This window comes from Cyanistes caeruleus, chromosome 3 (assembly GCF_971803275.1).
Source record: "Cyanistes caeruleus chromosome 3, bCyaCae1.hap1.1, whole genome shotgun sequence".
Taxonomy (NCBI): Eukaryota; Metazoa; Chordata; class Aves; order Passeriformes; family Paridae; genus Cyanistes; species Cyanistes caeruleus.
Genome location: NC_141703.1, coordinates 51772394 through 51797551, shown reverse-complemented (window position 1 = coordinate 51797551; position 25158 = coordinate 51772394). Strand labels below are relative to the sequence as shown.

The 25158-nt window shown below is 34.6% G+C and overlaps 1 protein-coding gene across 1 annotated transcript in view; it reads right to left on the bottom strand.

The window, feature by feature from the left end:
• Window positions 1-25158, bottom strand: part of KLHL1 (kelch like family member 1) — a 181041-nt gene that overhangs the window by 103241 nt on the left and 52642 nt on the right. The window contains exons 2-4 of the mRNA XM_086881098.1: window positions 24411-24593; window positions 16052-16188; window positions 1652-1848 (exon numbers count right to left, since the gene is read on the bottom strand). Coding sequence (XP_086737224.1) covers window positions 1652-1848; window positions 16052-16188; window positions 24411-24593 — 517 coding nt within the window. The remainder of the gene's footprint in view (window positions 1-1651; window positions 1849-16051; window positions 16189-24410; window positions 24594-25158) is intronic.

The window sequence follows — 25158 nt, the reverse complement described above, 5'->3', positions numbered from 1 at the left end:
TTAACACAAAACAATAACTCAAATAGTCATGAGCTGACTCACGCCTAAACCAGGTAACACAATGCTTATGAAAATATCACACACTATGAAGCTTATCTTTCAGGGTTATGTTTTCACTGGGTCAGAAAAAAATACTATCATTTCATGGTGATTATCTGTTTTCTTGCAAAGAGAAAGCATGACTTGTGCCTACTTGCAAGTACTTGCCCTTGAGGATAAATCAGAGCTTGCTTGTTAATTACAACTGACTTCCTCTATGATCTGCCATCTTTTTTTGGTGATTTCCCCATAATCCATAACTGAGATTTTAGATCTCAGTATCAAAAGAATAATAAATTATATTCCAAATATCTGAGACATGGCACAGATCTTTGTGAACTTTGTGATACATTAGATATGTGTTAGTCACAGGTCTTCAAATGTACTGTAATAAATAATTTCATTCACTCAAAAATATTTCAGTAAGTTCTTTTAAACAATCATAAGCAGTTTAAAAACTTTTGAAATCATTTTTTTCCTCTATTTTTTCATATTCATGCAATAAAATAAACTGAAAGTATAAAAGTAATAGTCAAATCTAAGAACTATATTGATAAAAAGGTTGGATTTTATCAAAACACATCTATTCAGTCCTAATACAATTTCATTTGAAAGATCACATAAATCCTGCTCTGACAGCTTATTTCTCTCTGCTGACAGAATAAGGTTTAACTGACTAGCTTGGACCTGTAATATAGAGAAATCACAGAACTCCTCCAGAAGTGTAACATGGCTATAACTACCTCAACTGCAGTGGTAAAAAACCTGTTAAACCTGTAAATTGTAATGTGTTACTAGTTACAGAAAAGAATAAATAAAATAAGGACATAAATGCTGAACAAGAGAATGAGATTCATTGAAATGTGCTCTATTACTTCACTAATAATTTCAGGAGAGACCTAAAGGGACCATTATTTCTCATAAATTATATATAATTACTCTTTATGTAAGTTTAACTTCATGAGCCAGATGTTTCTAATTTTGTCAAACTATGAAAACCAAATGGCTACCAATATGATTTCATTTCTGAGTAAGTAGCATATTTTTGTTCCATTGATTCTGGTTAAATTTTGACATTAATTCCATACCTGTTCTCTCAGACGAAAATAGAAAAATATTAAATATTACCAGACAAAATTCCTTATTTCTAGAACTTCCTGTCTTAATCTACTTCACAGATGACTAAAAGGATGACTAAAATTCTTGACCAAAAAACCCAAACCCACTACCCAAGAAAACTGCCCTTCATGTGTTCCCATGCAGAACAATGACAATTACAAAGCTTCCCTAAAGCTAAAGCGATTAAAAAGTATTCTAATGATTTATATACACTTTACTATTATCGCCTATGCATCTAAATAACTTATATACAGCTCTGAATCAGCAGTGCATCCATCACAGAAGGCAAATTGTTGTAACTTCACTGAAGTTCATAGAGATGACCAGTTTGATGGTTCCAAAAGGACCACTAATGAAATAAAGTTCCATAGAAATACAGAATATGTTACAGAATAACTCCAACCCAAAACCTAACAAGTAAGAAGGTTTTTTACTTGTAGAGGATATATAGGATTCACAAGATTATAATTTAGATGTTCCAAAACTGCCTTACCATGGTGTAGTTGTGAGCCACCTTCATAAGCTCTGTGCACCCTTGTGCATCAGCGAATGCTCGTATTCCCAAACAGTTGGATGGGTGCAAAAGCTTCATCAGAAAATGGCAGCAAACCTCAACTACTTGGGGGAGCTGGAGGAGGCAGGCAGCTGCTAGGAGGTTTTCAATAGTGTCTTCTTTTAATTCCAGGCAGCCTAAAAAAAAGTATTGATAACAAATGCAAACTTGTTTACTTAGTATTTACAAACCAAACAGCATCAAAAGATGTTTTTATAAATAATTGTAGCTCTATATAAATAACTCTTCAGAAAAAGTGAAGAAAAGAAGGATTAATCTCCCTGACTGAACACCCCAGTGACCTGGAAATTACAGTATTAGAAATATTTTTTTTAAAATACTATTAATTCAACTATGTAACAGGCATAAAAAGAGAGACTGTACTGTGTGAAATGGAAGAGAAGACTTGGAATATCTCGATATCAACCAGGCTGTGGATGGTTTTTTGTTGGGTTTCTTTTCTTTTTCCCTTCGAAATTTGTGATAAAACCTGTTATCTTCAGTGGCACAGAGCAAAACTCACAGCATTTTACTTCCCTGAAAAGAATGAAATAACTGCCTAGTATAGTATGAATAAACCCATAAATACATCTTCAAAACAAGGCTTAACAGTCTTCAAACATTGTGTTGCTCATTTGTAATGTGACTTTGGGATTAATGTTATCTGAGTAACATATGGCAGGCTTCTCATAACACATAGTTCCTCTAAAATAATTTATATTAGGGAAAACAACCATTAATACTTATATTGCACTTAATTCTGTAATTTCACAAGTCATTATCTTTACCTTGCAGACTGACATACTTTTTAATAAATAAAAGGTAAAATAAAATAAAATAAACTTTAAAAATAATTTACTTTAGTCTGGAATATATAATTCGTGTTATAATGCTCCTCCCAACCATAATATTAAATTTTATTTTTACATTAGAATCTTATAAATCTCTTACATTAAAAACTTAAAAAACTACAAACTAAAAACTACAAGAATGTTTTGGACAACTGGAAAATAAAAAGAATAGGAAAATTAAATGTGCAAATTTAATACAAATTGTCAATCTGATTTTATTGTGCTGTGCTTGGAAAAATAATTTCCACCTATAAGAGGCTTAAGCATATATTGATCTTTCTCTTAAAAGTATTATAGTTCAACACCTAGATAAACTCATTCTTTTCTCCCACACAAGCTTTGTATTTGTTGTCACATAAAACAAAAATCTAAAAATCTTAATAATTCTATTGCACAGCACTAAGGAGTCCTAAAATCCTTAATTTTGCAACAACATGCCATTGAAAAGACAAGATGGTTTATATTGCAAAACCAAATTCAAAATACAGTAACATTAACCCTGCACATCTGATCTTTTCTCCTTTCACTATATCTGGAACTTTTAATGTAAGATGGAAACTGTGAAGTCATACTTTCCTAGATTTAGTTATAACACATCCTTTTGCAAAGGTCAGAGCATCTGATCAAGTGCACAGCCTTATTTCAGGGGGTTCCCTCTACTTATTTTTATTCTTTTTTTAATGTCACATAAGTTTTTCTTTATGTTATCTAACCTTTTCTCACAATTTTCATACACCACATCCTTATGCAATGTGGGCAGAAGGCACACTCAGCAGCAGAGTCTTGGCTGACCCATATATTCATCAATGACACTCCCACATTTGCTGCACGCCTGCAGGTAATGGCTGGTTCAACACACAGTCTATTCTCTGGAAGACAGTTCCACCGTGTAAAGTGGAAGCATTCAAAAGATAGTGGTGTTCAGGTTAAAACTGATCATCCTGGTACCAGAAGTTAAAAATATTAAAAATGTGCAAAACACCTTTGAAAATTAGATGAACTGAGAAATGGAAACAAACCCCACTCTCCCCCACCCCCCCAAAAAAAAACCAACAGAAATCCCAAACACCCCACCCCCCCAAAAAAAAACAAAACAAAACCAAAACCAAACAGGAATTATAAACCTCCACTTCTTACATGCTATTTGTTTTTGAACAATGACCTCAAAAAAAGTCTCTGGCCCTACAAAACTTGATCCAGGTAGCATTTGCAAAGTGATGTAAGTATAGAAATAGGATATTTTCAGTATTCTAACTTTATGAGGAAAGATAACAGTCTCATGGTTTGGCCTTCTTATCTCTAAAGGTAGCTACCCTTAGGAGAAGAACACAAAGGAATCAGTTGAAACTACATCTATTTGTTTTCACATTGAGATATTTTTCACTTAAAATTGAGATATTTGTTCACTTTAAGGTACACTAGTCCTGGAACAGTATTAGTTGGGAAACAGTAGGATTAAACTAGGTTTAAATCAATAAAGAATATTATCTGTTTTATGGATCATCTATTTCTTTATGTAACTAACATGGACATTTTGAAGAAGATGCTTCACATTTTTATAGAAGAGTGTGAACACATTTCTGCTTTATATTTTAATAGAGGAAGTAAACATACAATGGCTTCTGAGATATCTGGGTATATGAATATATTGTAGCTTGACTTATTTTTAACTAAATTGAGATATACTAATTTACTACTTAATATATCTATGATAAAAGCTAGAAAAGTACACTCAGTATGAGCTGAAGAGTTTATTGTTCTTCATTCTTTTAGCTTAAACGATAGACAGATTTTTAATCTATCTAAATGTTTTCCAAATCTTCCTTATCTTCCTTTTTAAACATCAAAACACCTTCATAAATTTGTTCACAAGGGCTGTATTCCCTTTTTCAGAAGTGTGCTATGACATTTTTATGCAAATTCCCCTAGGAAGTGTTTAGCATGGTCAGAGTTTGAAAAAAGAAAGCTGTTAAGGGGCTCTGCATATAACATATGAAATCTTCAGCCAGTTTTATAATGGCAATTAGAAGATCCAAGCATCTATTTAAAAATGTTTAATGGGCTATTCAAGGGGCATTAATATTACTGCTTCTTCAATTCACCTCCCCCTCACATTTTTATGCAATAAGAAGCTTGTACAAATGCCTTAGTCTGAGAAAAACAAATTAACCAGAGCTTAAAATCTTCTTTTGTATTACATTAATTAAGATGAAAAAATATGAAGAAAAAACAATCAAAAGAACTTTAATGTATTCTAATTGTTATTCTAAATTATAGCTGCATTTGTGAAATTTTTATGTGCATTGCTTATGCAGAAATTACAATGCCTGTCTTTAGAATGCATTCTCATAACAACTACATAAATTTTATTACTTCATTATGAAAAAGTGAAGCAGAGATAATATAAGAATTCTTTGGTCTTCTGCTGCTAAGCCTTTTCCCAAGTTCATGGACAGTTTTGACTTGGGGTTGGTTTGTGGGTTTGTTTTCTTTTTTTTTGTGAGGGAGTTTGGTTTTTCCTATTTGGGTTTCTTTGCTGTGAGTGCTTTCTTTTGGGGGGGGGGGTGGTATTTTTTTTTGTTTTGCTTTGTTGTTGTTTGTTTTGGGTTTTATTTTTTTTTGCTTGTTGGTTTGTTTTTGGGTTTTTTCTATTTTTTTCATTTTATTTTCTCTTCTACACTGTTGACTATACTTTAGAACTACTTTTGTTTACAGGGGATCACTGCACCTTTGCCTACCTTTATATGATGTAAATAATGTCAGTGTGTATCACCTGAATAGCCTCCCACAGCTATTGACCAACAGATGGGACCTGTGGTGGGACAACTCATTAGATACAGATCATTTGCTGTTTGAATAAGCCATGAATTTTAACTTAAATGTGTAACACATCATAATATCATTTTACAATAGTTTTTTTACAGTAGGTTTGTTTTTTTTTTTCTCTTTTGTAATTACATACTTATTAATAGCAAGACTCCTCAACATTCCTAAGAGCGCTGTGTGTACAAGGAAAATCATGGGAAGTGTCAAGGAATTAGAAACAAAGGCTGAAACTAATTCCTTGTAAGCAGGTATTTATCTTTCTAATCTTTCTATTTCATGTGTCTTGATCATTTGTGTTGCAGTTTTGAAATGTTGTTGAATGGAATTATTTCTATAGACTAATCAGCTTTAGGAGGTCTAATTTTTTTTTTTTTAAAGGCAGTAAATGGTATCAAGATAATACTTATTCACCTTATGCATAGCAGATTGACTACAATAAGAAATTGCTTTCTTGAAACAGCATCTAATTCCATTGAAGAATTGAAAAAGCTTATTAAAAAGGTGCTATGTCTCACACTGCTATAATAAACCTTTTTGCCATTGCTTGTGTTAATCATTTCAAATCTCAGGTACTTTGAGATAGCCACCTGAGCTAATCAACCAAGATCTCCTTTTACAGTCCATGGAGAGAAACAAGAGGTCTCAGAGCAGTTTTCACCTGCTCTGCTTCAGTCATGTACTGCAGAATGACATGAATCACTCCCTGAATGGCTATTTCCTGATTTCAGCTACAAAAGGAGCAACTTCATTTGACTAACCAAGACACTACTGATATTCATATTCGTTGATATTAATTCAGTTCATCTGCTCCCAAACACACCACTAGAATTATTAGAGCCATCAGGTTTCAGGTGATGAAACACTCTTTGGGTTCAATTCTGATGATCAGTTCTCTCTGTTATGGTCAATTTCTGGTAGTGACATTTTGTATAAAGTCACCTCTTATGTCTATCCATGAACACCAGTCAATGAAGAATGCTATAAAAGGTATCTTCTGCGTAGCAGAATATCTTCAGTCTCCAGTTTGACCTATGCCTTAAAAGATAAATTCTATGCTGTATTGTATTCCATACTTATCATAAAGATGAAGATGTTTTCAGAAAAGAAAACAGGACACATACTCACTTAGCAGAGGTTTCTTCTGATCAAACTGTGTTTTATTTTCTATTAATTATTTGCTGCACACCTCATTCATCAGTTGTACTTGAGGAAGAATGCATTCTGTGGCTATCTGTGTTTATTTAGAATCATAGAATGGTTTCAGTTGGAAGGGACTGTAAAGATCATCTACTTCCAGCCCTCCTGCCATGGGCAGGGACACATCCCACTAGACCAAGTTCCTTTCATCCAGGCTGGCCTTGAACACTTCCAGGGCATTTCCAGCTTCTCTGGGCAACCTACTGCACTACCACACGACCCTCACAGTAAAGAATTTCTTCCTATTATCCAATCTCAACCTACTGTACCTCAGTTTGGAGCCTTTATTCTGTCTGTATGTGCTCTTGTATATATTCTCACTCCACCTCTCTTGTAGACTCCCTTCATTTAAATATTATTATGTATAAAATAATCTCATAAATTACACCAGAGACATAAATATGCAGCTTGTAAAAAATGAAAAAGCCACCATGACAGTAATATGAGGATTCTTAGAAATGAACTAGAATCATTCTTTTAAAATACTGCATAGCTATCTACATCCCAATGATACATCTTTGAGTAAGTGGACTAAACTGGCCTAATCATGTGATCCTTCATCAGTACTGCCAGTCCCCTTTATTTAAATAGCATGGAAAATTACAACATTGCAGAGTGATAAGGAAATGCTATTAACAAATTAAATCCCCCTGAGCAGAAAACTTCTCGCAAATGTCTGGCTAAAGATCAGAAAACTATATTAACCAAAATAATCCACAATGTGTTACCTTTTCATCTCCTGTTCTAAAAAAAAATCCCTCTCAAAACTACAAACCAAAACACCTCTGTTATATAACTGAAATGTCAGGTTTTAAAGAAAACTTGTCTACTGATTCATATACATCAGCTTTTTAGAGAGGGACATTAAAATTTTTTCTCCTTATGCTATTCACATGCCTTAGTTCATTTTATATACTTGAACTTAAGATATACAAATAACAGAACTAAAAGCAGCAAATAATTTTAGCTGTGAGCCTCATCTTCATAAAACCTTTTTATCAACTGTGAAGACATTTTAGCACTCTGAGATATATGTTTTTCCATTAGTTACAGAGAAATTCTCAAACTATGATCATTCCTGGGATTATATGCTAAATATTAATGGTTTTTATTTGCACAGATGACCATTATGTTAGTAATTTTTTTACCAATAATTCAGATAATTGAATTTGGAAATTTTAAGCTTAATTATGTACATAAATAGAGGAATAAAAACTCACAGATTAAAACAAAAAAATACAGCCAAGATAAAATTTACCTCAAAAAATACACAAATATAAACAGCACTTACTGATTAAATAAATAAAACAGCAAAAATCTTGCACTCATTCATAAAATAGTTTGGGAGATGACAAGAATTATTCCAAAAAGCTTGTTTCATCTATAAGGCCTTAATTTCCCTGAACTGCTTAAGTCAATGGACTTCAGTACTTATGTTTGCTTCCAGACTGTATGTACTGTTCATCATGCTGCACACATCGAAAGCCACTCCAGGAATTTACATTTGTAAACAAAAAACAAACTTTATCTTTGAGAAGGGGGGAAGCTTCATTCCACAAGACTTGCACCAAATATTGAGTACATCTCGGAGAGATACAACCTTTCTATTGCACTGAACACAGTTAAGCTTTGGCCTCTGGTGGTAAAAAGAAATTAAAAAAAAAAAAAAGAAAAAAAATAAACAGGAAAAAAAATGTCTCAAGGACAAGAGAGCTCAGCTTCTAGGTTTGAAGGACCAGTATTTTATTCTCCAAATCTGAAGCTAGCTCAGAAGCAGGAGCACTCACCTCTGCCAGAATAAGCTTCTTAACTTCTCAGGCAATGATTTGGCAGCTTGTGCTACGGTAGCACAGAGCAGCTCAAATCCACGCTTAGACAACAAAAAGTTACAAAAATGGAGGCATCAATTGCCAAGAAAAGATATTTTGCTTATGAGTCTACCTTACAGCCTAATGAAATATACTTTGCTTTGGGCTGGATTGCACTGCTGGGAGAAGTGAGCACTCCAGTCACATCCTTTTCTGAGGGTACACTTCATCACAGCTGCTGTCAGGTGGGCAGAGAGCAGAAAGGCAGTGAAGGTGTTTTACAATGCAGGAACAGGAATAAACACCTGAAAGGTGAGGACCTCTTTCAAAAACTACCATGATTATTTTGCTTTTGCTTTGGAACTGGAGATACAAAGCTAGGCAGCTGAGCTCAAGAGAGTGGATATCAGTACACATCTGCAATATAAGAGCTCCAGAAAGAAACACATTAAAAAGGCAGACCATCCTACAGAAGCCTGTCTGATCACTTCACTGATGCCATTTAAGTAACAGGCTGGCATGTGCCAGATGGCAACACAGAGGGATTCAAAGGAACACTCACTTTCCAGCCACGTCCTGTATTAATCTTTAGTACTTGTTTTCATCTCTCTTTGGAGATGAAGAACTTTGCGCCTAACAAGGGACAGCTTCAAAAATGCACCCTGCAGTGCACCCAGTTATCTGTTCTTCCCCTCCATAATCACTGCTTTCCTGTGTCTATCTGAATTTATTTTTATTGACTTCTCCAGAATAGCAGATTGTATCACAGTACAAGGAAATAGTCACTATCTCTCCATAATATTCTAGATCATTCTGAATACTCAAAATTTATGGATATCCAGTTCAGAGCTCTTTTCTAAACAATTCTCATACACTTTGCCAAAATAATGAGACAACAGTGGTTCCTAATTCATAATTGCCAATTCTGTCCCTTAATGAAGTATCCAGGGTAAAAGAAGGAATAATAATTCATTGGAGTGTAGAGCTCCAGGAATGAGCAAGGACTTTGTGTTTCAGTGGCAGGAATAGAAAACATCTGCTCCAGATGGAAACAAGGTCCTCAGGGTCTATGAGCACCTAGTATGATATATGACCATTTTTCTGTACTCTCCATTACACAACAGCTGACAAAGTCTTTCAGATCAATTCACTTATCTTAACTTTACCTTTTATCACTCATCCCAGAGCTCCTGGAACAAATGATCTCCCATCTGAAATGAATGGAAATTTAAGGGCCTATTCTCTGCAAGTGCAAAGTCAGCCATCAAATACATGGCAGAGAAAACATAGTGGGGTAGCAGCAGGTAATAGTCTCCTTCAAAAAGTGCTACTTAGACATGGTCCACATTCACAGGGATCTCTAACGTGATACTACAGAACAAATAACTTGAAGAAATTCCACATGTCACAGAGGCAGAGGTAAGGACAGGCTAGCTACACTTCTCATTGTGATCAATATATACTAAAGAGGAGGAGCCTGAAATACTGTAAAAATGCCACCAGTACCTAAAATCCAGGCATTATTTGTCTGAGCACAACACAAACAAGCTTTTAATAAAATACCTTATGTTGTATCCATTGAGTTAAGCTTGTCTGGGACTTCCCTCTAGCACTGAAGCTAATGGGAATGAAATGGCCTCAGTTTTATTCCAAAAGCTGTCATCCTCCAAGCAATGCAGTCACATTCAAACATCACGTTGTAACATAATCCAGTGGCTGTGATAACCCCTGGACTCTGAGACTATTAATTGGCACAAGCCAAAAGTTTGCTAAGAGTTGTCCCCAATGTTTGTTCATATAGACAACTGACTTTCAGCAAGTAAAAAAAAAAAAAAAAAAAGTCCCCAAACCTAAACCAAGAAAGAAACCTCCTTAGGATATTTAATTAATATAGCTTCTGTGCTGCAAGAACCTAAGGGTCCTTGTTCTCAAAGGCATGTTCCTACTTGCTGCATCCCTGCCGTCTGCCCTGTGTGTGTTATTAGCTATAATTCTGACAAAGGCACTTGACAGTACTTTAATTAAAGAATCTCCCAAATAAAATCTAATTAAAAGCTGTACAGCAGGGCTTGAACCTCCTCCATTTATGATCCATTCTCTATTTTTTTTTTCAGATATGTATAAACAAATCAAGGATTTTTAGTTTTCCATTGCTTAAATGGGTTTTGCTTTCTCAGTTTCATTAACAGTATGAAAGCAACAACCTACTCTTCTGATCTCTGTCGGGAATGCATGCTAAGTAGACATCCCGATGCTAATTAGATTTCCCAATATAGGAAATCTATAGTAACTTTGCACCTCTTTTGTATCTTCAAAGGAGGGCTCCCACAGTCACCAATAGCAGAAAAACAACAGAATATCAATCTTACAGTTTCATTCTTCTCTGAACTATTGAAGCACAATTGAAAATAATGACAACTCAAGTTTTAAGATCAAGAAAGAAGCATTACCTAAGAAAATGAGGTGAAGAAACACTTTCTGTATTACTGCTTATATTGAATTCCTAAAAGATCAAAGATTACTTATCCATCTTTCCCAGGGCATTAAGATCTCAGTCACAGATTTTTTGCTATCAATTATCTTGCTGCTTGAAATATGAATGATACTTTCTGCACAGCCAATGCACCTAAGAGTTGGCTTCAGTTTTCCTCAGCTGGCTCACAAGGAGCAGATATGCAAAAGAGGAAATTTTGTTTCCTATTAAGTTACAGTTCTGCTGTATCACAGACTAAACACACTATTTTTTGTCTATTTGAATAAACCAACAAAATGCAGCAAAGTGTGGATAGACAAATGAAGTCGCATATTGTTTTATGGTCAAATATATTCTTTACAAAAAACAGTGGTAAAGCCATTTTGATTTATCCTTGTGAGCCTATGTATAAAACAAGAAGTATATAACTTCAATGGAATGTTTTTCTAATAAATTTACCTCATCTACAAAATTTGAATTATACAAGCTGCAATTATATAATAATGTAGCCTATGTCATTAGAAAACTTTGTGCTTATTTCAGATAAAACAATATTTAGTCACTACCTTATTAATTTGTTTACAAACGTAAGTTAAATATATACAAAAATCCCAAAACACTTCCAAAACAAACCCAAGATTGATCTAACACAGTTTATAGACTTATTTTAACACATGCCAATTTTTTCAGCTTTTATCAAATTCTGTTTTCAAGGTACATCGATCACTTAACTTTAAAATTACATAATTAGTCACACTGAATCTGCAGAAACTTCAACTTCCTTTATTATCTTTAAATCAGTACATTTGGTTGCCTAATTTTCTGTCTTCCTGTTACTACTCTTAGACTGGCAGGTGCCTTTACTCAGGAGCTGCTCTAATCAACGCTGTACAAGACTCGATGCTCTGCTGGTCACCATGTAATTCTACCCCACCAATTATTTAGAAATCTTTTTTCATACAGAATCACAGAATAAGCTGAGTTGGAAGGGACCCTCAGGGATCATTGAGTTCAGCTTTAAGCCCTGCACAAGACTACTCCTGAGAGTGACACCACATGCCTGAGTGCACTGTCCAAACGCTTCTTAAACTGTCAGTGTTGGTGCTGTGACCACTTCCCCTGGGGAGCCTCTTCCAGTGCCCAGTCTCCTCTGAGTGTAGAACTTTTTTCTATTATCCAGTCTAAAGCTCCCCTGGGATAGCTTCAGCCATTCCCTTGGGTTTTGTACTGGCCAGCACAGCGAAGAGATCAGTGTCTGCCCCTCCTCTTTCACTCAGGAGAAAGTTCTAACTGCAATGAGGTCTCCACTCAGTCTCCTCTTCTCCAGGTTGAACAGACCAAGTGAACTCAGCTGCTCCTCAAGCCCCTTCACAAATCTCATGGCCCTCTCTAATATTTTAATGTCTCTCTAATGCCTTTCTTAATATTGTGGTGCTCAAAATCACCCACAGGGCTCGGGGTGAGGCACCCCTGTGCAGAGCAGAGCAGGACAATCCTCTCCCATGCCTGGCTGGCCATGCTGTGCCTGATGCACCCCAGGACTATTTTTTCTTGTGTGTCTGGTGTACAAAATCTCTCCTTTGCTGAAATGTAATTCTGATATTTTGCAACTGTATTAGATTATACTGGAGAAAGGTCTGGTATCAATTATGTTCTCTTCATCTATAATAATACTTTTCATAGACATACATTTTATCCTTCTTAAACTTCTACTTAATAAGTACAATTCACAGTAAAAATGAGATAATTATACTATATTATAAAAAATATATAAACCTGACTGAATTACAGATAATACGATGTGGAAATTGTTCCATCTTTTAAATCACATCTAAACATATTCCCACTCTAATACTCTTAGCTTCCACTAAGATTCCACTTTCATTTTTGCAAACAAGTCCATGTTCAGATTTATTATTTCTGATATGTTCAGCTGTCCTCAGGGAAAACCTTTACTGTAATAGCAGCAAGTATATATGATTTTTTTTTTTTATTTTTAAGCTGCTTGAGTTAAGAAGGTAGTGTCAGGAAAAAAAAAATAGGAGTAAATAACTGCCCATTTGTCAAAATTTTTTTCTATTCCTGAGGTAAAACAATAAAGAGCTAAACAGACACGAGTTGTTGAAAACATTTTCACACATTGTGCAGTCAGTAATTGGAATGTGGCAGCCAGATTCTCCAGATATTCTGTCTAAGTCTAGACAGATGTATGCTCCAGATTAGAGATCAAAAGTCTGAAATAGAATTTCTGTTGGCTTCTGTGCTTCTGGGTATCCAAACAGTCGCTATTTTCTTAATTTTCCTCTTGTCTACATCCATGCAGTACAAGAAAAGTGAACTGACTCAAAGGGAAATGGGACATGAGCTAGACTGGTGGTAAACAAGGCATCAGAGTGCAAGAAGGGAGATAAGAAACTATGAATCTAGATAAATCATCTAAGATGATGGAAACAAAATGGGGAAAAAAATTAAGGTTTTGTTCCGGCAAGGTCAAGGGAAAACAGAATGATTAACTGAGAAGCCTAGATTGTATTTAACTTCAATAAACTGAAGTTTAGTTATAGTTTGAGACTATTTTCTAAGAATTCACAAATTACATGAATTATCAATGAATTCTCCATAGTACTTTTGAATGCTCTTACCCTGTGTACAAGGTTGGCCACATTAATTATGAGCTGAGTATCTAAGGTATACCCACCATTTTTTAGAGAGATTGCTGTTTGGATTTGGCTAAAACTGCCAGGATCAACAGACACAATTGTGTTCCAGTGCCTGCAAACCTTCCCCAGTGTTGTTTAATTTATTAGCATAATTGTAGCTAGGAAATTTAGGTGTCTGTTAAGATATCTGATGCAGAGAAAAGGAACAGAGAACAACATAATCCTACATGAACTTCAGGAGATAATGACACAGGCTAAGAATAAATAAGGATAAATCAGAATAAGTCAGGATAAAGAGCCTGATGGAAGAGAAATGCAAGACAGAGTAATCAAAACTAGAATGATCCATGGCATCCAATGTATTTACTTTTTTAGCAAAGTAAAATTGTCTCATGTTTCCCAGCTCTCATCACTCTTCTATTGTCAGTAAGTATTTGTGAAACTTGGAAGCGTAAACTTAAGACATTTTAAAGTCTTACTTGGTTAACAAAATGAATTCGAAAAAAAGAATAATGGTGTATTAACACTACAAACGAAAGACAATAGAGCTCTTGGTTACCATCTTAAGTTTCTAATTCCTCAAGGTGATGTTACTATAGTGCACAATGTTGCCATTTCTGAGGCAGTTTGGACTGTGCAACTGTTTAAATGAACAAACATTATAGATGTAAATTCATATTCATACAAAGGCAAATTAGAAAACATGCAAATTATACTAGCTGTGGAGTTCTCTTTTCATCCATTTGTGAAGTCTGGCCCTTATTTACCTTACACCAAAAATAAACTTCCAAGTTTTACTTCTCATATAATGAAAGAGTAAATCGTATGGCATAGAGAAATCAAGGAGGACAAAGGAGCTGAAAATCTTAAACTTTTTGGTAAGTAGAGGTTTGCTTCTACTTTTTCACTGCTTCATCCAGTCTCCAAAGTTTTCAGAGATAACCATAAAGTTCTTAGATAGCTTCATTAATCTTGAAAATGTTTATCTTTTTTTCTTTCTTTCTTTCTTCTAAATCTGCTTTTTTCCTTAATCCACACTTACATGCGATCTCTTTTTGTCAATAAACAACTCTTGTATCTTTCCAGGTGACATTTTAGTGAAAACTGAGGTAAAAGAACCATACAGTACTTGAGTATTTCCATAGTTTTCTTTCAGGGGAACAACACTGTCCCTTCTCTTACCTCCTCTTTCTTTAACCTTCCTCCTACAAAATAATTTAAAGTTACACATAGTTTTTGCTGTTCTATGCCAAGGTATACTTGATTTTATCCCAGTATTGCTGTGCCATTCATTCACCAAATCAGACTGTACCCTTCTTATGTGAACTATTTAATTCAATGGATCCCTAGCTTGAAACCCTCCAGATGATGCACATTCCTGAGCGGCAAAGCCACAGCTGATGGGAGAAGGCATTACCCTTTTAACATGCAGAGTACTACATAAATCACGGTCTTACATTCCTAGAACATTTATTTCTCAAACATTATTCTCAAAAAGAGGAATTTAGCTTAAATTATGTTTATTTGCCATTTCTGTTTTCTATTAAGACGTAAGGCTATTAGGTTATAAAACACCAAGAACATATCCTGATTAAATATATCAAAGTGAACAGCAACTTGTGATTAAATTATTATACATGTATTTAGAGCAGATTAAAAACTGCAGGGTTTGGGGTATCCATTTAAAATTGAATCTAAATCAAATATATAATAGAATCATCATGATAAACTATGGTTAATTTAAACAATATATGGATATCTTTTAGGAAACAAATAGACAACAGTATATATTTTGTATTTATCTGATTTGAGGTAAATCTTATAGGCATTCCCAGTCTTTTAATTACCTTATTTTGTAACACTAACATTCTTTCTTTCCGATTAATGCACTTCAGTTACAATGTGCATAACAAGTTGCTTAAGAAGGATAAATCCCAAATCTATCATGTATTAAAATGTAAAAACTATTCAGAAGACAGGTTTGAGTTATTACCTATGCATTTTGAATTATTCATAAGTTTACACTTCAAAACAGTACCAGTATATAAAATGAAATGAAAGTGAAAACATCCGGCTCATAATAAAACCTTTTAAAATATTTTCTTATTTAGATTTCAATTTTTTTTCTTTCAAATTTTTAAAGATTTATACAATTATTTAAACTGAGATTTGATTAAGACAGCAACATATGTTAATTCTTAAAAAAAATACAACTGTTCCTTCAGTGATCTTATGTAATTTGAATTATGTGGGTATGAGGCACTCTTCTTAAGTATCTGAAAACCAAGAAAAATATATCATTTTCTTGACTGTTCTACTGATCTTGACAAGTCTGAAATATTGAACAGTTTGGAGATAAGAGATAAAAATCTGAATTCATCCCTAGAAATGGTTAATAAAAGTTTTGGACGATTAAGATTAAAAAGAAAAAGTATTTAAACAAAAATGCAATTAATTGGAAGGTAGCAAACAAAAATATCAACCTCTGCCTTTATAGGAAGTATATACTGTATGCACCACAATACCTGTGTATGCAAACTGAACAAGGTCCCACAGTGCATTGGGGTCTATGCCTTCCATTTTGATCTCTTCCTGCTTGGCTTCACAAACATCACTTGTAAACATGGCAGCAAAGTAGTCAGAGACAGAACTGAGGACAAGTCTGAAAAAAAAGTTAGAAACTTGGTTTAATTTGCTTGGATATATGTACTAGAAATTTCATATATTTATAAACTTCTTTAAAAATATTTTCATCATAATTAAAAATTATTAGGAGGAATATATTATTAATGCACTTTGGCAGCAAAACACAGAATGACATTTACTTCTAATTTGGTTTTGCCTCCTGTGGTATGAACCAAGTGGTACTTTAGCATATGACTATAAAACAGACATAGAAATTAGCACTCAGTCTTTCTGATAATCTTCCAATCTTGCAGATGTCCCAACTGTTAACAAGATAATCTCTCAGTATCAAAGACAACTTAATAATGACAGGCATTTCATACTCTAGAGGTACTCTTCTTTGTTCTTAAAGGCTTATTTGTTATAAACATTAATAATAGCATGTGATTTTACACAATCTATAATTTTTCCACTAAACTGTTAGTAGCTTAACATGCTACTCATTAAAAATATGTAATAGAACCACTGTGTAATACAATGTTTTTGTTAATAAATGTGTCCAAGGAAACTAATTTGAAAATACCTACAAAATGTGCATAGCTTGTTGTTTAGGGATCTGATATAGATAAATCAATAACACAGCATGTATCAGGTATGACTGTAATTACTGGGGCTTTAAGTTAAAGCATTCTTCCAAATACCATCTACAGTGAAATTTTGATCTTATTAGGACTGAATATTCACAGATGATCTTGAGATAGAAATGCAGTACAGCTATAAATAGTGTACCATGTGCTTCCATAAAGATGGTCACATTTCTGGATTAATTTGAAAACATGATATACAAACAGACAATAATAAAAGACACAACAATCACAACTGGAGAACTTGGAAACCAAGAGAAAAACATTTAGCCTTTTGAATATTTTTATCTAGTTTGTTCAGGGCAAATTACTATTAAAAAAAAATAGCGATTAGAAGTTAATTCTTATCAACTGCCATGGTAATTGATTGCCTTTGCTCTCTTAGCTCACCCCAATTGCTAAGTAAATTATAACAGCTTGAATTGGCTTCATAATTTTACAGTGCTTTAAGCTGCTATATTTTACCAGCAAGTAGGACAGCTTGAAGACATATATACAATCCTTGCCTCTAATGATGGGAAATGACTAAATAGGCATAGCAGTTTTACCATTTTTCATGTTGTGCTCAACCCTAGCAATCATAAATTTTAGAAATAAACATCCTAATTTATAAAACAGTTCACATTTATATTTATGTAATGACTAAAAGGTAACGCTTGACTACAAAAGGATGAACTTAGACTTCAGTGCTGTCACCAGAAACTCCTAATTGACTATTTTTTCATAGAGGAACATTTACTTCTACATTTGTTTATTTATTCTGTATTATTTATATATTATTAACTTTGTAAATCTTCTAACATTTTTTCCAACCACTTATAAATAAGTAACTTTACTGTTCATAGATGCTTTAATAAAAGCATCATAAAAATCACAGAAAGAAAAAATGGCATTAAATACTGACAATTTTCTATGAGAGAAAAATTCTTACAGATAGCAAACATGTAATTTAGGTATATGATTGAGATTTTCATTTGAGACTATTTTGCATTAGTTGTTGCTTCAGATTTACTAGCCATCATTTAAATTCAGGTATGGGTATTCAACTTGGTCACTTGCCAAAAGCAAGGCCAAAACCCTTGGCTGCATCAAAAAAAGAAAATGGATAAATGAATGAACAGAAATTTTAATACACCGGTTAATAATCAGTGGAAACATTTTCAAACAGTAATATCTTGTATTTTAAATTCACATAATTTCTGTTCAGCGGTTACTTATATAATCTTACTGTATATATATTGTCAAATATAAAACAAACAAAAAAAAACATCAGAGGGAGGACAGAAAAAAATAAAAAAAGGATTAAATGTCTTTCACAAACTTCTATAAAAATACATTTTCTACAGTTTGGGTGAGGAAAGTCAAAGAAATTATCTAATGGATTTCAGCTGCAGAGCATTCCGTCTACAGGAACACACAAGAGCCAGTACAAAGTGGGAAAAAAATAAGACACATGTCACGTCCTCATCATTCCCCATTTTTCTTAGAGGTTTATCACTACTGGTTCATACCATCTATCAAAGAAGGTGGCTTAAATGAGCAGAAAGTTCTGTGATGTAGCAGCTCACCTACAGAAGCAAAACAAGCTTTTGAACAGTGATAATAAAAACAAGATTGGGTTTTTTAAGTGTCTTATGTTAATCAATAGTTAACAGAAATACTGAATCAGCTATTTCATACACTTACTATAACCAAAAAAAGTTAACTGATTGCAAGACACTAACTTTTACCTTGGGAAGTGCTCTGCAAGTTGAACTGAAGTGAGCAGAACTCGCTAATTACACTTAATTCTGAAAGGTGACACCTTTTGCAAATCTTTATTGTGTTCCAGGGCTGAGATGGAAGATCAAAAGTGAGAAATCAAAGAGATCAATTAAATTGTAATGATCTGCTGCTTTTTGTAGATCAGAAGGCTCCAAACAGCCCTAAATCTTGGTTTAAAGGCATGTTGACCTATTAATCAAGAAAGGTCAGGTGGCTGAGGATGTCACCCTTTTCAACTTCTGATCTGGCAGTGAGAATACATAATAAACTCTTTCATCCTTGAGACTCATAGCAGGTAACTCATGGCTTAAAGTGGGCTTGTGAATGCAGAAGGATTTTCTCCAGATTAAGGGACTTCTTTCCCTTTACAACTAATTTCAGCCAGATAAATTTCTGCTTTATTTTATATGTAACCCATATAAATGATTAGGGTTGTGACCTTTTTTTCCCAGAATATCAGATTTTATTTTAGTTTGTTATAGAATATTTCTTTGCCACTTTCACAAGTGTTTTCATATACACCTTTGATAGACAATTGCCTCAACACTGATGGTGCAATTATTAATTAAAAGAAGCAAACAAACCTTAATCACTTAAAATCTTTAAGAGAACTCTTGTAGTATTTTATTTCCAAATGAGTAGAATATCAGATGTTACTTGGATTGAAAAATTCATAGACAAGACATGGTTTTTTCTCATATATTTCACATATATTATGCTAGGACATATAGGAGCTGAACATTCTTGAGAACTGGGTCCATGAGAATTTCATTAGATTTAACAAGGCAAGGTGCAAGGTGCTGCACAATGGGTCAGGGCAACCCCCAGTATCAATCCAGGCTGTGGGATGAATGGATAGAGAGCAGCCCTGCTGAGATGGTCTTGGTGATGGTTCTGGATGAGAGGCTGGACATGAGCCAGCCATGGGCACTCCCAGCCCAGAGAGCCAAACGTGTCCTGGGCTGCATCCAGAGCAGCGTGGGCAGCAGGGCCAGGGAGGGGATTCTGCCCCTCTGCTCTGCTCTGCTGAGAGCCCACATGTAGTACTGCATAAGAACAGCTTTAATTCACAAAGATTCTAGGGAAAAAAATGGTAATGTTTAAAATTTTTCCATACTACATTTTAATTTTCATTTATCTTTTGACAGATGGCATTGTGAAAGTATGCATATATTTATCTCTGTAGACTGCATATATATGCATTCAGAAGTATTATTTCTTTTAAAAAGCTGCAATTTTAAGCTCTGAGTTCTGAAAGGAATAAAATTTCATATTCAATGAATAGTGGTATAATTCACAGTACAGGAAGGACATCAGCCTGTTAGAGAAAGTCCAGGGCTACCAAAATGATTAGAGGAGTGGAGCACTTCTCCCACAGAGAAAGATTGAGGGAATTTGGCTTTTTCAGACTAGAAAAGAGAAGACTTAGGCATGACTTAATTGCTGCCTTCCAGTAACTGAAGAAGCATACAAGAAAAGTGGAGAGGGACTGTTGATATGGTCATGTAGTGAGAGGACAAGTGGGAATGGTTTTGAAGTAAAAGAGGGTAGGTTCTTCCACTCTTCAGAGTCCATTTCAGTTACTGCACCTTCTTCCAGTCTACGAAGTAATAGCATTAGTATTCTGGTTTAATACAGTAATAAAATATCTCTAGCTGGAAAAGGACCCTTAAGGCTTCTAAAACAAAAATAAACCATGTGATTAAGTGCATGATCAGATGCTCCTTGAACTCTTACCACTTCCCTGGGAAGCCTGTTGGAGATATTTACCACCCTTCTGCTGAAGAACCTTCAGTCCAATCTGAACTTCCCCTGACTTCATTCCATTTCCTTGGGTCCTGTCACTTGTCACCAGACAGATGAGATCACCACCTCCCCTTCTGCTGCTCCCCTTGAGGAAGCTGTAGACTGTGATGAAGTCATCCCTCAGCCCTCTTTTCTATAGGATGAACAAACCCAGTGATCCCAGCTACTCTTCTTGTACATTTTCCTTCAAATCCTTTCACCACTTTGTATGCCCTCCTCTGGACACACTCCAACAGTGCGATGTCCTTATACTGTGGCTCCCAAAACTGCTCACAGTACTCAGGGTGAAGTTGTACCAGTACAGATCAGAGGGACAATTGCCCCATGATGGGCTGGTGATGTTGTGCCAGGTGCACGCCAGGGCATAGCTGGCTCTTTGCTGCCAGGGCACTGCTGACTCATATTCAACTTGCCAGCAACACAAACCCCCGTGTCAAGATTATCAATCAAGACTAATATTAAAAGCTTATCTAAATTGCCTTGCTGCTCCTCTGATAGCAGGGTTTTTTGCTGCTGTTTTTCTTCCCAACCATATACTTGAATGAACTACTTTAAAACTCACAGACAGCGGGTTGTGTTAAACAACTCTGTTCAGATGCAATGTTTGATACGGGAAGTTCCTCAAACCTTACAGATACATAGGGCTGCTATACTGCTTTTACTCTGCATTTTCCACATGCATCTGTCACTCACTAGTGCCAGAAAACAAGTTTTCAGACTATATAATGTGCATTTTTCTTCTTTCATGCCCTACTTCTAGACTCTTCTTTCTTCTCTGCCTGGCTCTCCTTTCTTTTCTACCTGGTTCTTTATTCTTTCATCTTGCCTTTCAGCTAAACTTTATTTATTTTTCCTCATTCTACTGATCCTTTTATTTTTTAAAATTTTGTCTCTCTATAGTAGCACTCAAAAGGCATTGAAAAAATTGTTACCACTCAGAGCACCTAAACAGACAACACTAACTGCATTTTGTTGAAGGAGTTTTATTAAATTTATCTTCACATGTTATTTAAATACTTGTAGATAGATTTGAGCAAACTTACTTTTGTTTGTATTTCTTTGTTTTATAAATTCTTGGTAATTTTCCAATAGTTCTGTCCTACCTTTTCTGCCATGGTGAGAGTTCCTCATGACCCTTTTCTTGAGTATTGGAAAGGAAAAAAAAATTTTAAAAGAAAAGAGAAAGTAAAAACTTGGATTTCTCATTATACACTCAACTAGACTTGACTACATTATAACAACAACAAAAGTAGGTTTCTTGGTTTCTCAACAAGTGCAATGAAGTCAGAACTGTAAGCTGAGGATGTAACTCCCCTTCTATATCTTTCACTGAATTTTCTGTTTTATTGAATCCAGTCTCTGTTATATGGGAGTGTTTTGTTTTAATTGGATAGGGGTAGATGAATTTTAGCCTTATATCACATTTATTCTGGTTTTGCTTCCCTTCAGCATAGAGTTCCTACATTGTTTTCTGCAGAATTACTAATCAAAATGTCTTAAACTACATTTTAGACATGCTTTAACATTTATGCAGTCCCAGATTGAAATTTTAATGAACTCTCCAGCACAAATTTCTGTCTGTCTGTCTATCTATCTATCATCATTTGCAGTGATTTTAGCTCTTTTCTTCACAGCATTTTTGATGTTTCTTCAGCAGCTGTAGAATACAGAATTTCAAGTACGGTATCTAAAACCAGTGCAATTAATTTAAGTTACCTTCACTTAAAACAACTAAATCATTTATGGCAAACACAATGAATAATTTCTTAATTCTTAATGAATAAATTCTTAATTTCATGTTGACCCATGTCATTATTGCTTGATTAACAATTTTCATTTGCCCTGGAAACAACTGGTGCTCTGATCATGCCACTACAGTTCATTACAGAACAATATTTACTTCCCAAATACACAACAGGAGTACATGGAAAATAAAACCAGAGATGAATGACATGGGAGAAATATAGAAACTTTGTGTCAACATAAAAAAAAAAAAAAAAACCTGAATTAGAGAGGCCTAAAGATCAGATACAGACGAAGACAATAAGGGATTTCATAGTAAAGAAGGGTTTCTGTAAATACCTTGGAAGCAAATACAAAACTTTTGAAAAATTTTGTGCACTGCTCAAAAAAGCTTTATTTGTCTCAGTTTGTTGGTTTTTTTTAAATAGTATGGTGTGTTTTGAGGACAAGTTTAACGTGTAATATCGGAGGAAATGTTACTATAAGGCCACTCTGTCCTATCTGCAATGCATCATGATAATTGCAGGAGATTTCTAAAGACTGGAAAAGTAAATTTCCATGTCAATCCCTAAGAAGAAAGATCTGGGCACATAGAGGCTTGTTTGCCTCACCAAGATCATGGAGCAAATTTGCCTGGATGACAGGTCCTGGATCACTACAGACAGTGAGGATAATAAAAATTGGAACAGGCTAACAGGAGAGGAATGTCCACAAGAGATGATATTTAAAAACTAACTGTGTATGACCTCAATTGTCTAATCTTTCAGCTGACCCTGCTTTGAGCAGGGAGAGTTGAATCTGTAATTTCTAGGATTGTAATGACTACAGTAAAATAAGCAGGTTGCTGTGCTTGTCTAGACACAGCTGTCTAAACCAACATAGAATAAACACTATTAAAACTTTTCCAGTTATTTGAGATTTTGACTTTTGACTGTAGACCACAGAGAAGTAGAAAATTAAATGTAAAGGTGTCCAAAGGTTTATTAGAAAATCTAAATAAGATTATAGGTATTATTTCATGGTTAGTCTTCTTATTAGGGCATGTTTCCAGAGCAGGAAAGATTTATATATACTGTAGAATGGAAATTACAAATGTGAGATTAAGTTTACTACTAAAAGGTGTGCATCCAAATATGAACAGCTGTATTAAAAATGGTAGGGGAACTTAAATATACTAATTTAAAAAACCCATGGTTTAAATATTTTAATGAAGGTTCTGTCTGGTTTTACTGCTTAGCATTTGGACAATAACTTTGGCTCTGCAGTCTTGTATATTGCATCTTTTTTCTTTTCCTTACTGTTATAGGAGTTGGAATATAGACTATCCAGCTTCTTTGTTTAACAGGAATAGTTTCTTTGTCCTTAGTCACTCAGGGCAAAAGAAACTTTTTAAGGCCCAAATTGCTAAGATGCCCTTGGAGTATTCCTCTGCACCAGGAAGTTAATTTATGAGTTCAGAAATGCACTGGCTGTTTTTTCTTATTTCCTGCTGGGGAACCGTAATCCTACTCTGAATTCAGTATCTCACCAGAGAAATCAAGACACAAGCAGGGAATAGATTACCCTTGGTTTGCAGTCTTATGCAGAGTTCAGATGCAAAAATACCTGCTCACCTGGAAATTCTGAATTATTCTCTGTATTTTAATCTAAAATCTAAGATATTTTCATTTTCATGCATTAAATGAAAATCTGTTTCTGAGACCAAAATCTCAATGAAGAATAACTATTTTAAGCTCTAATTGTTATCCAAAACCAAGTATAGTTTCAAAAATACTGGCTACTTTAATATCATACAACCTTCCAGAATTTTAGAAATTATAATGTAATTATAACTTTTTTCCCAATAATTATAAGTAAAGATGAAAATATTTAGTTAATTGAAAGGCACAAGTCACAGGAAGAAAGTGTTCAGTATTCTACTGTAAGTGTCTGAGAGACTTTGTACAAAAGACTTATCAGAGGATCAGGATCTTAAGCTAGAAAAGATGCTGTGTTCAGTGTAGCTATATAGAATCTCATTTCAGAAATTTCCATTCTCTTCACATACGAACAGCATCACAGCAAGGAGAATTGTTAGTCACATTTACCATCAGTTTGCTACTTGAGTGCTACTTGAACTTTGGAAATCTGTGCGAAGACCTTCAAAGCCCCAACCTTCGAACCCACCTTTTTCAGCCACTTACACTTGTGTTTAAAGCAAAAGGAAAGAATCATAAGGGGCAACAAGAAACACTGATCTAAGAAATACACATACCCAAAACATTTACTTTTGTAATTTCAATATTTGATGCCTATCTCCTACCTATGTGCAGGTATCTTGCGATCCCCAGCAATCAGGATAACATCACAGAGCTGCTGCTGTTTCAGGTAGCTCTCCATTTTCCTGAAGGTTTGCTCTGCGTGGTGAACAGCCTGGTAGAATTCCTCGGAGCTGCACGAATCCATGTCACAGTGGGGTGGCAAGGGGTGGCTGGCTCCTGACAGTCTGTAAACCACAAGAGAATCTCCATGTTGGTAAGATGTGACCAAGTGTTGACTCCATCACAGCTTCTAGAATCTGATACAAGTAAATCAATACATTCTTTCTCTGTTCTCATCACTCTAAGTACAAGATAGAAAAATCTTACTACATTGGAAGAGAAAAGGAAAAAACAGTCCTATCTTTCCACTGATTGTGAGAACCTACTCTAGTTCACTTTCTCAAATTCACATTCATTTTACACCCCTAGGGAAAGAAAAATAAAACTCTAACTGCCTTAATTTGTAATGAATTCTGGTATTTTCACAATGCAAAATTACATACCTACTTTTTATCCAAAAGACTTATTAATAAAAACTGAATTTAGCCTGCAAAGATAATGATGTCTATATTAAAAATAAATAAATAAATAAATAAATAGGGGGAAAATATTGGGTTTTTGGTTTTTTTCATCATATAGCCATTTATTCCTAGTTTGAAGTTACTCAGTTCAGTGTTGCAGTGGAAAATCAGACAAAGTGTCAGGAAGCACTAGTCCTTGAGGAAACTAGGAAACTATGGTAGAATTTCT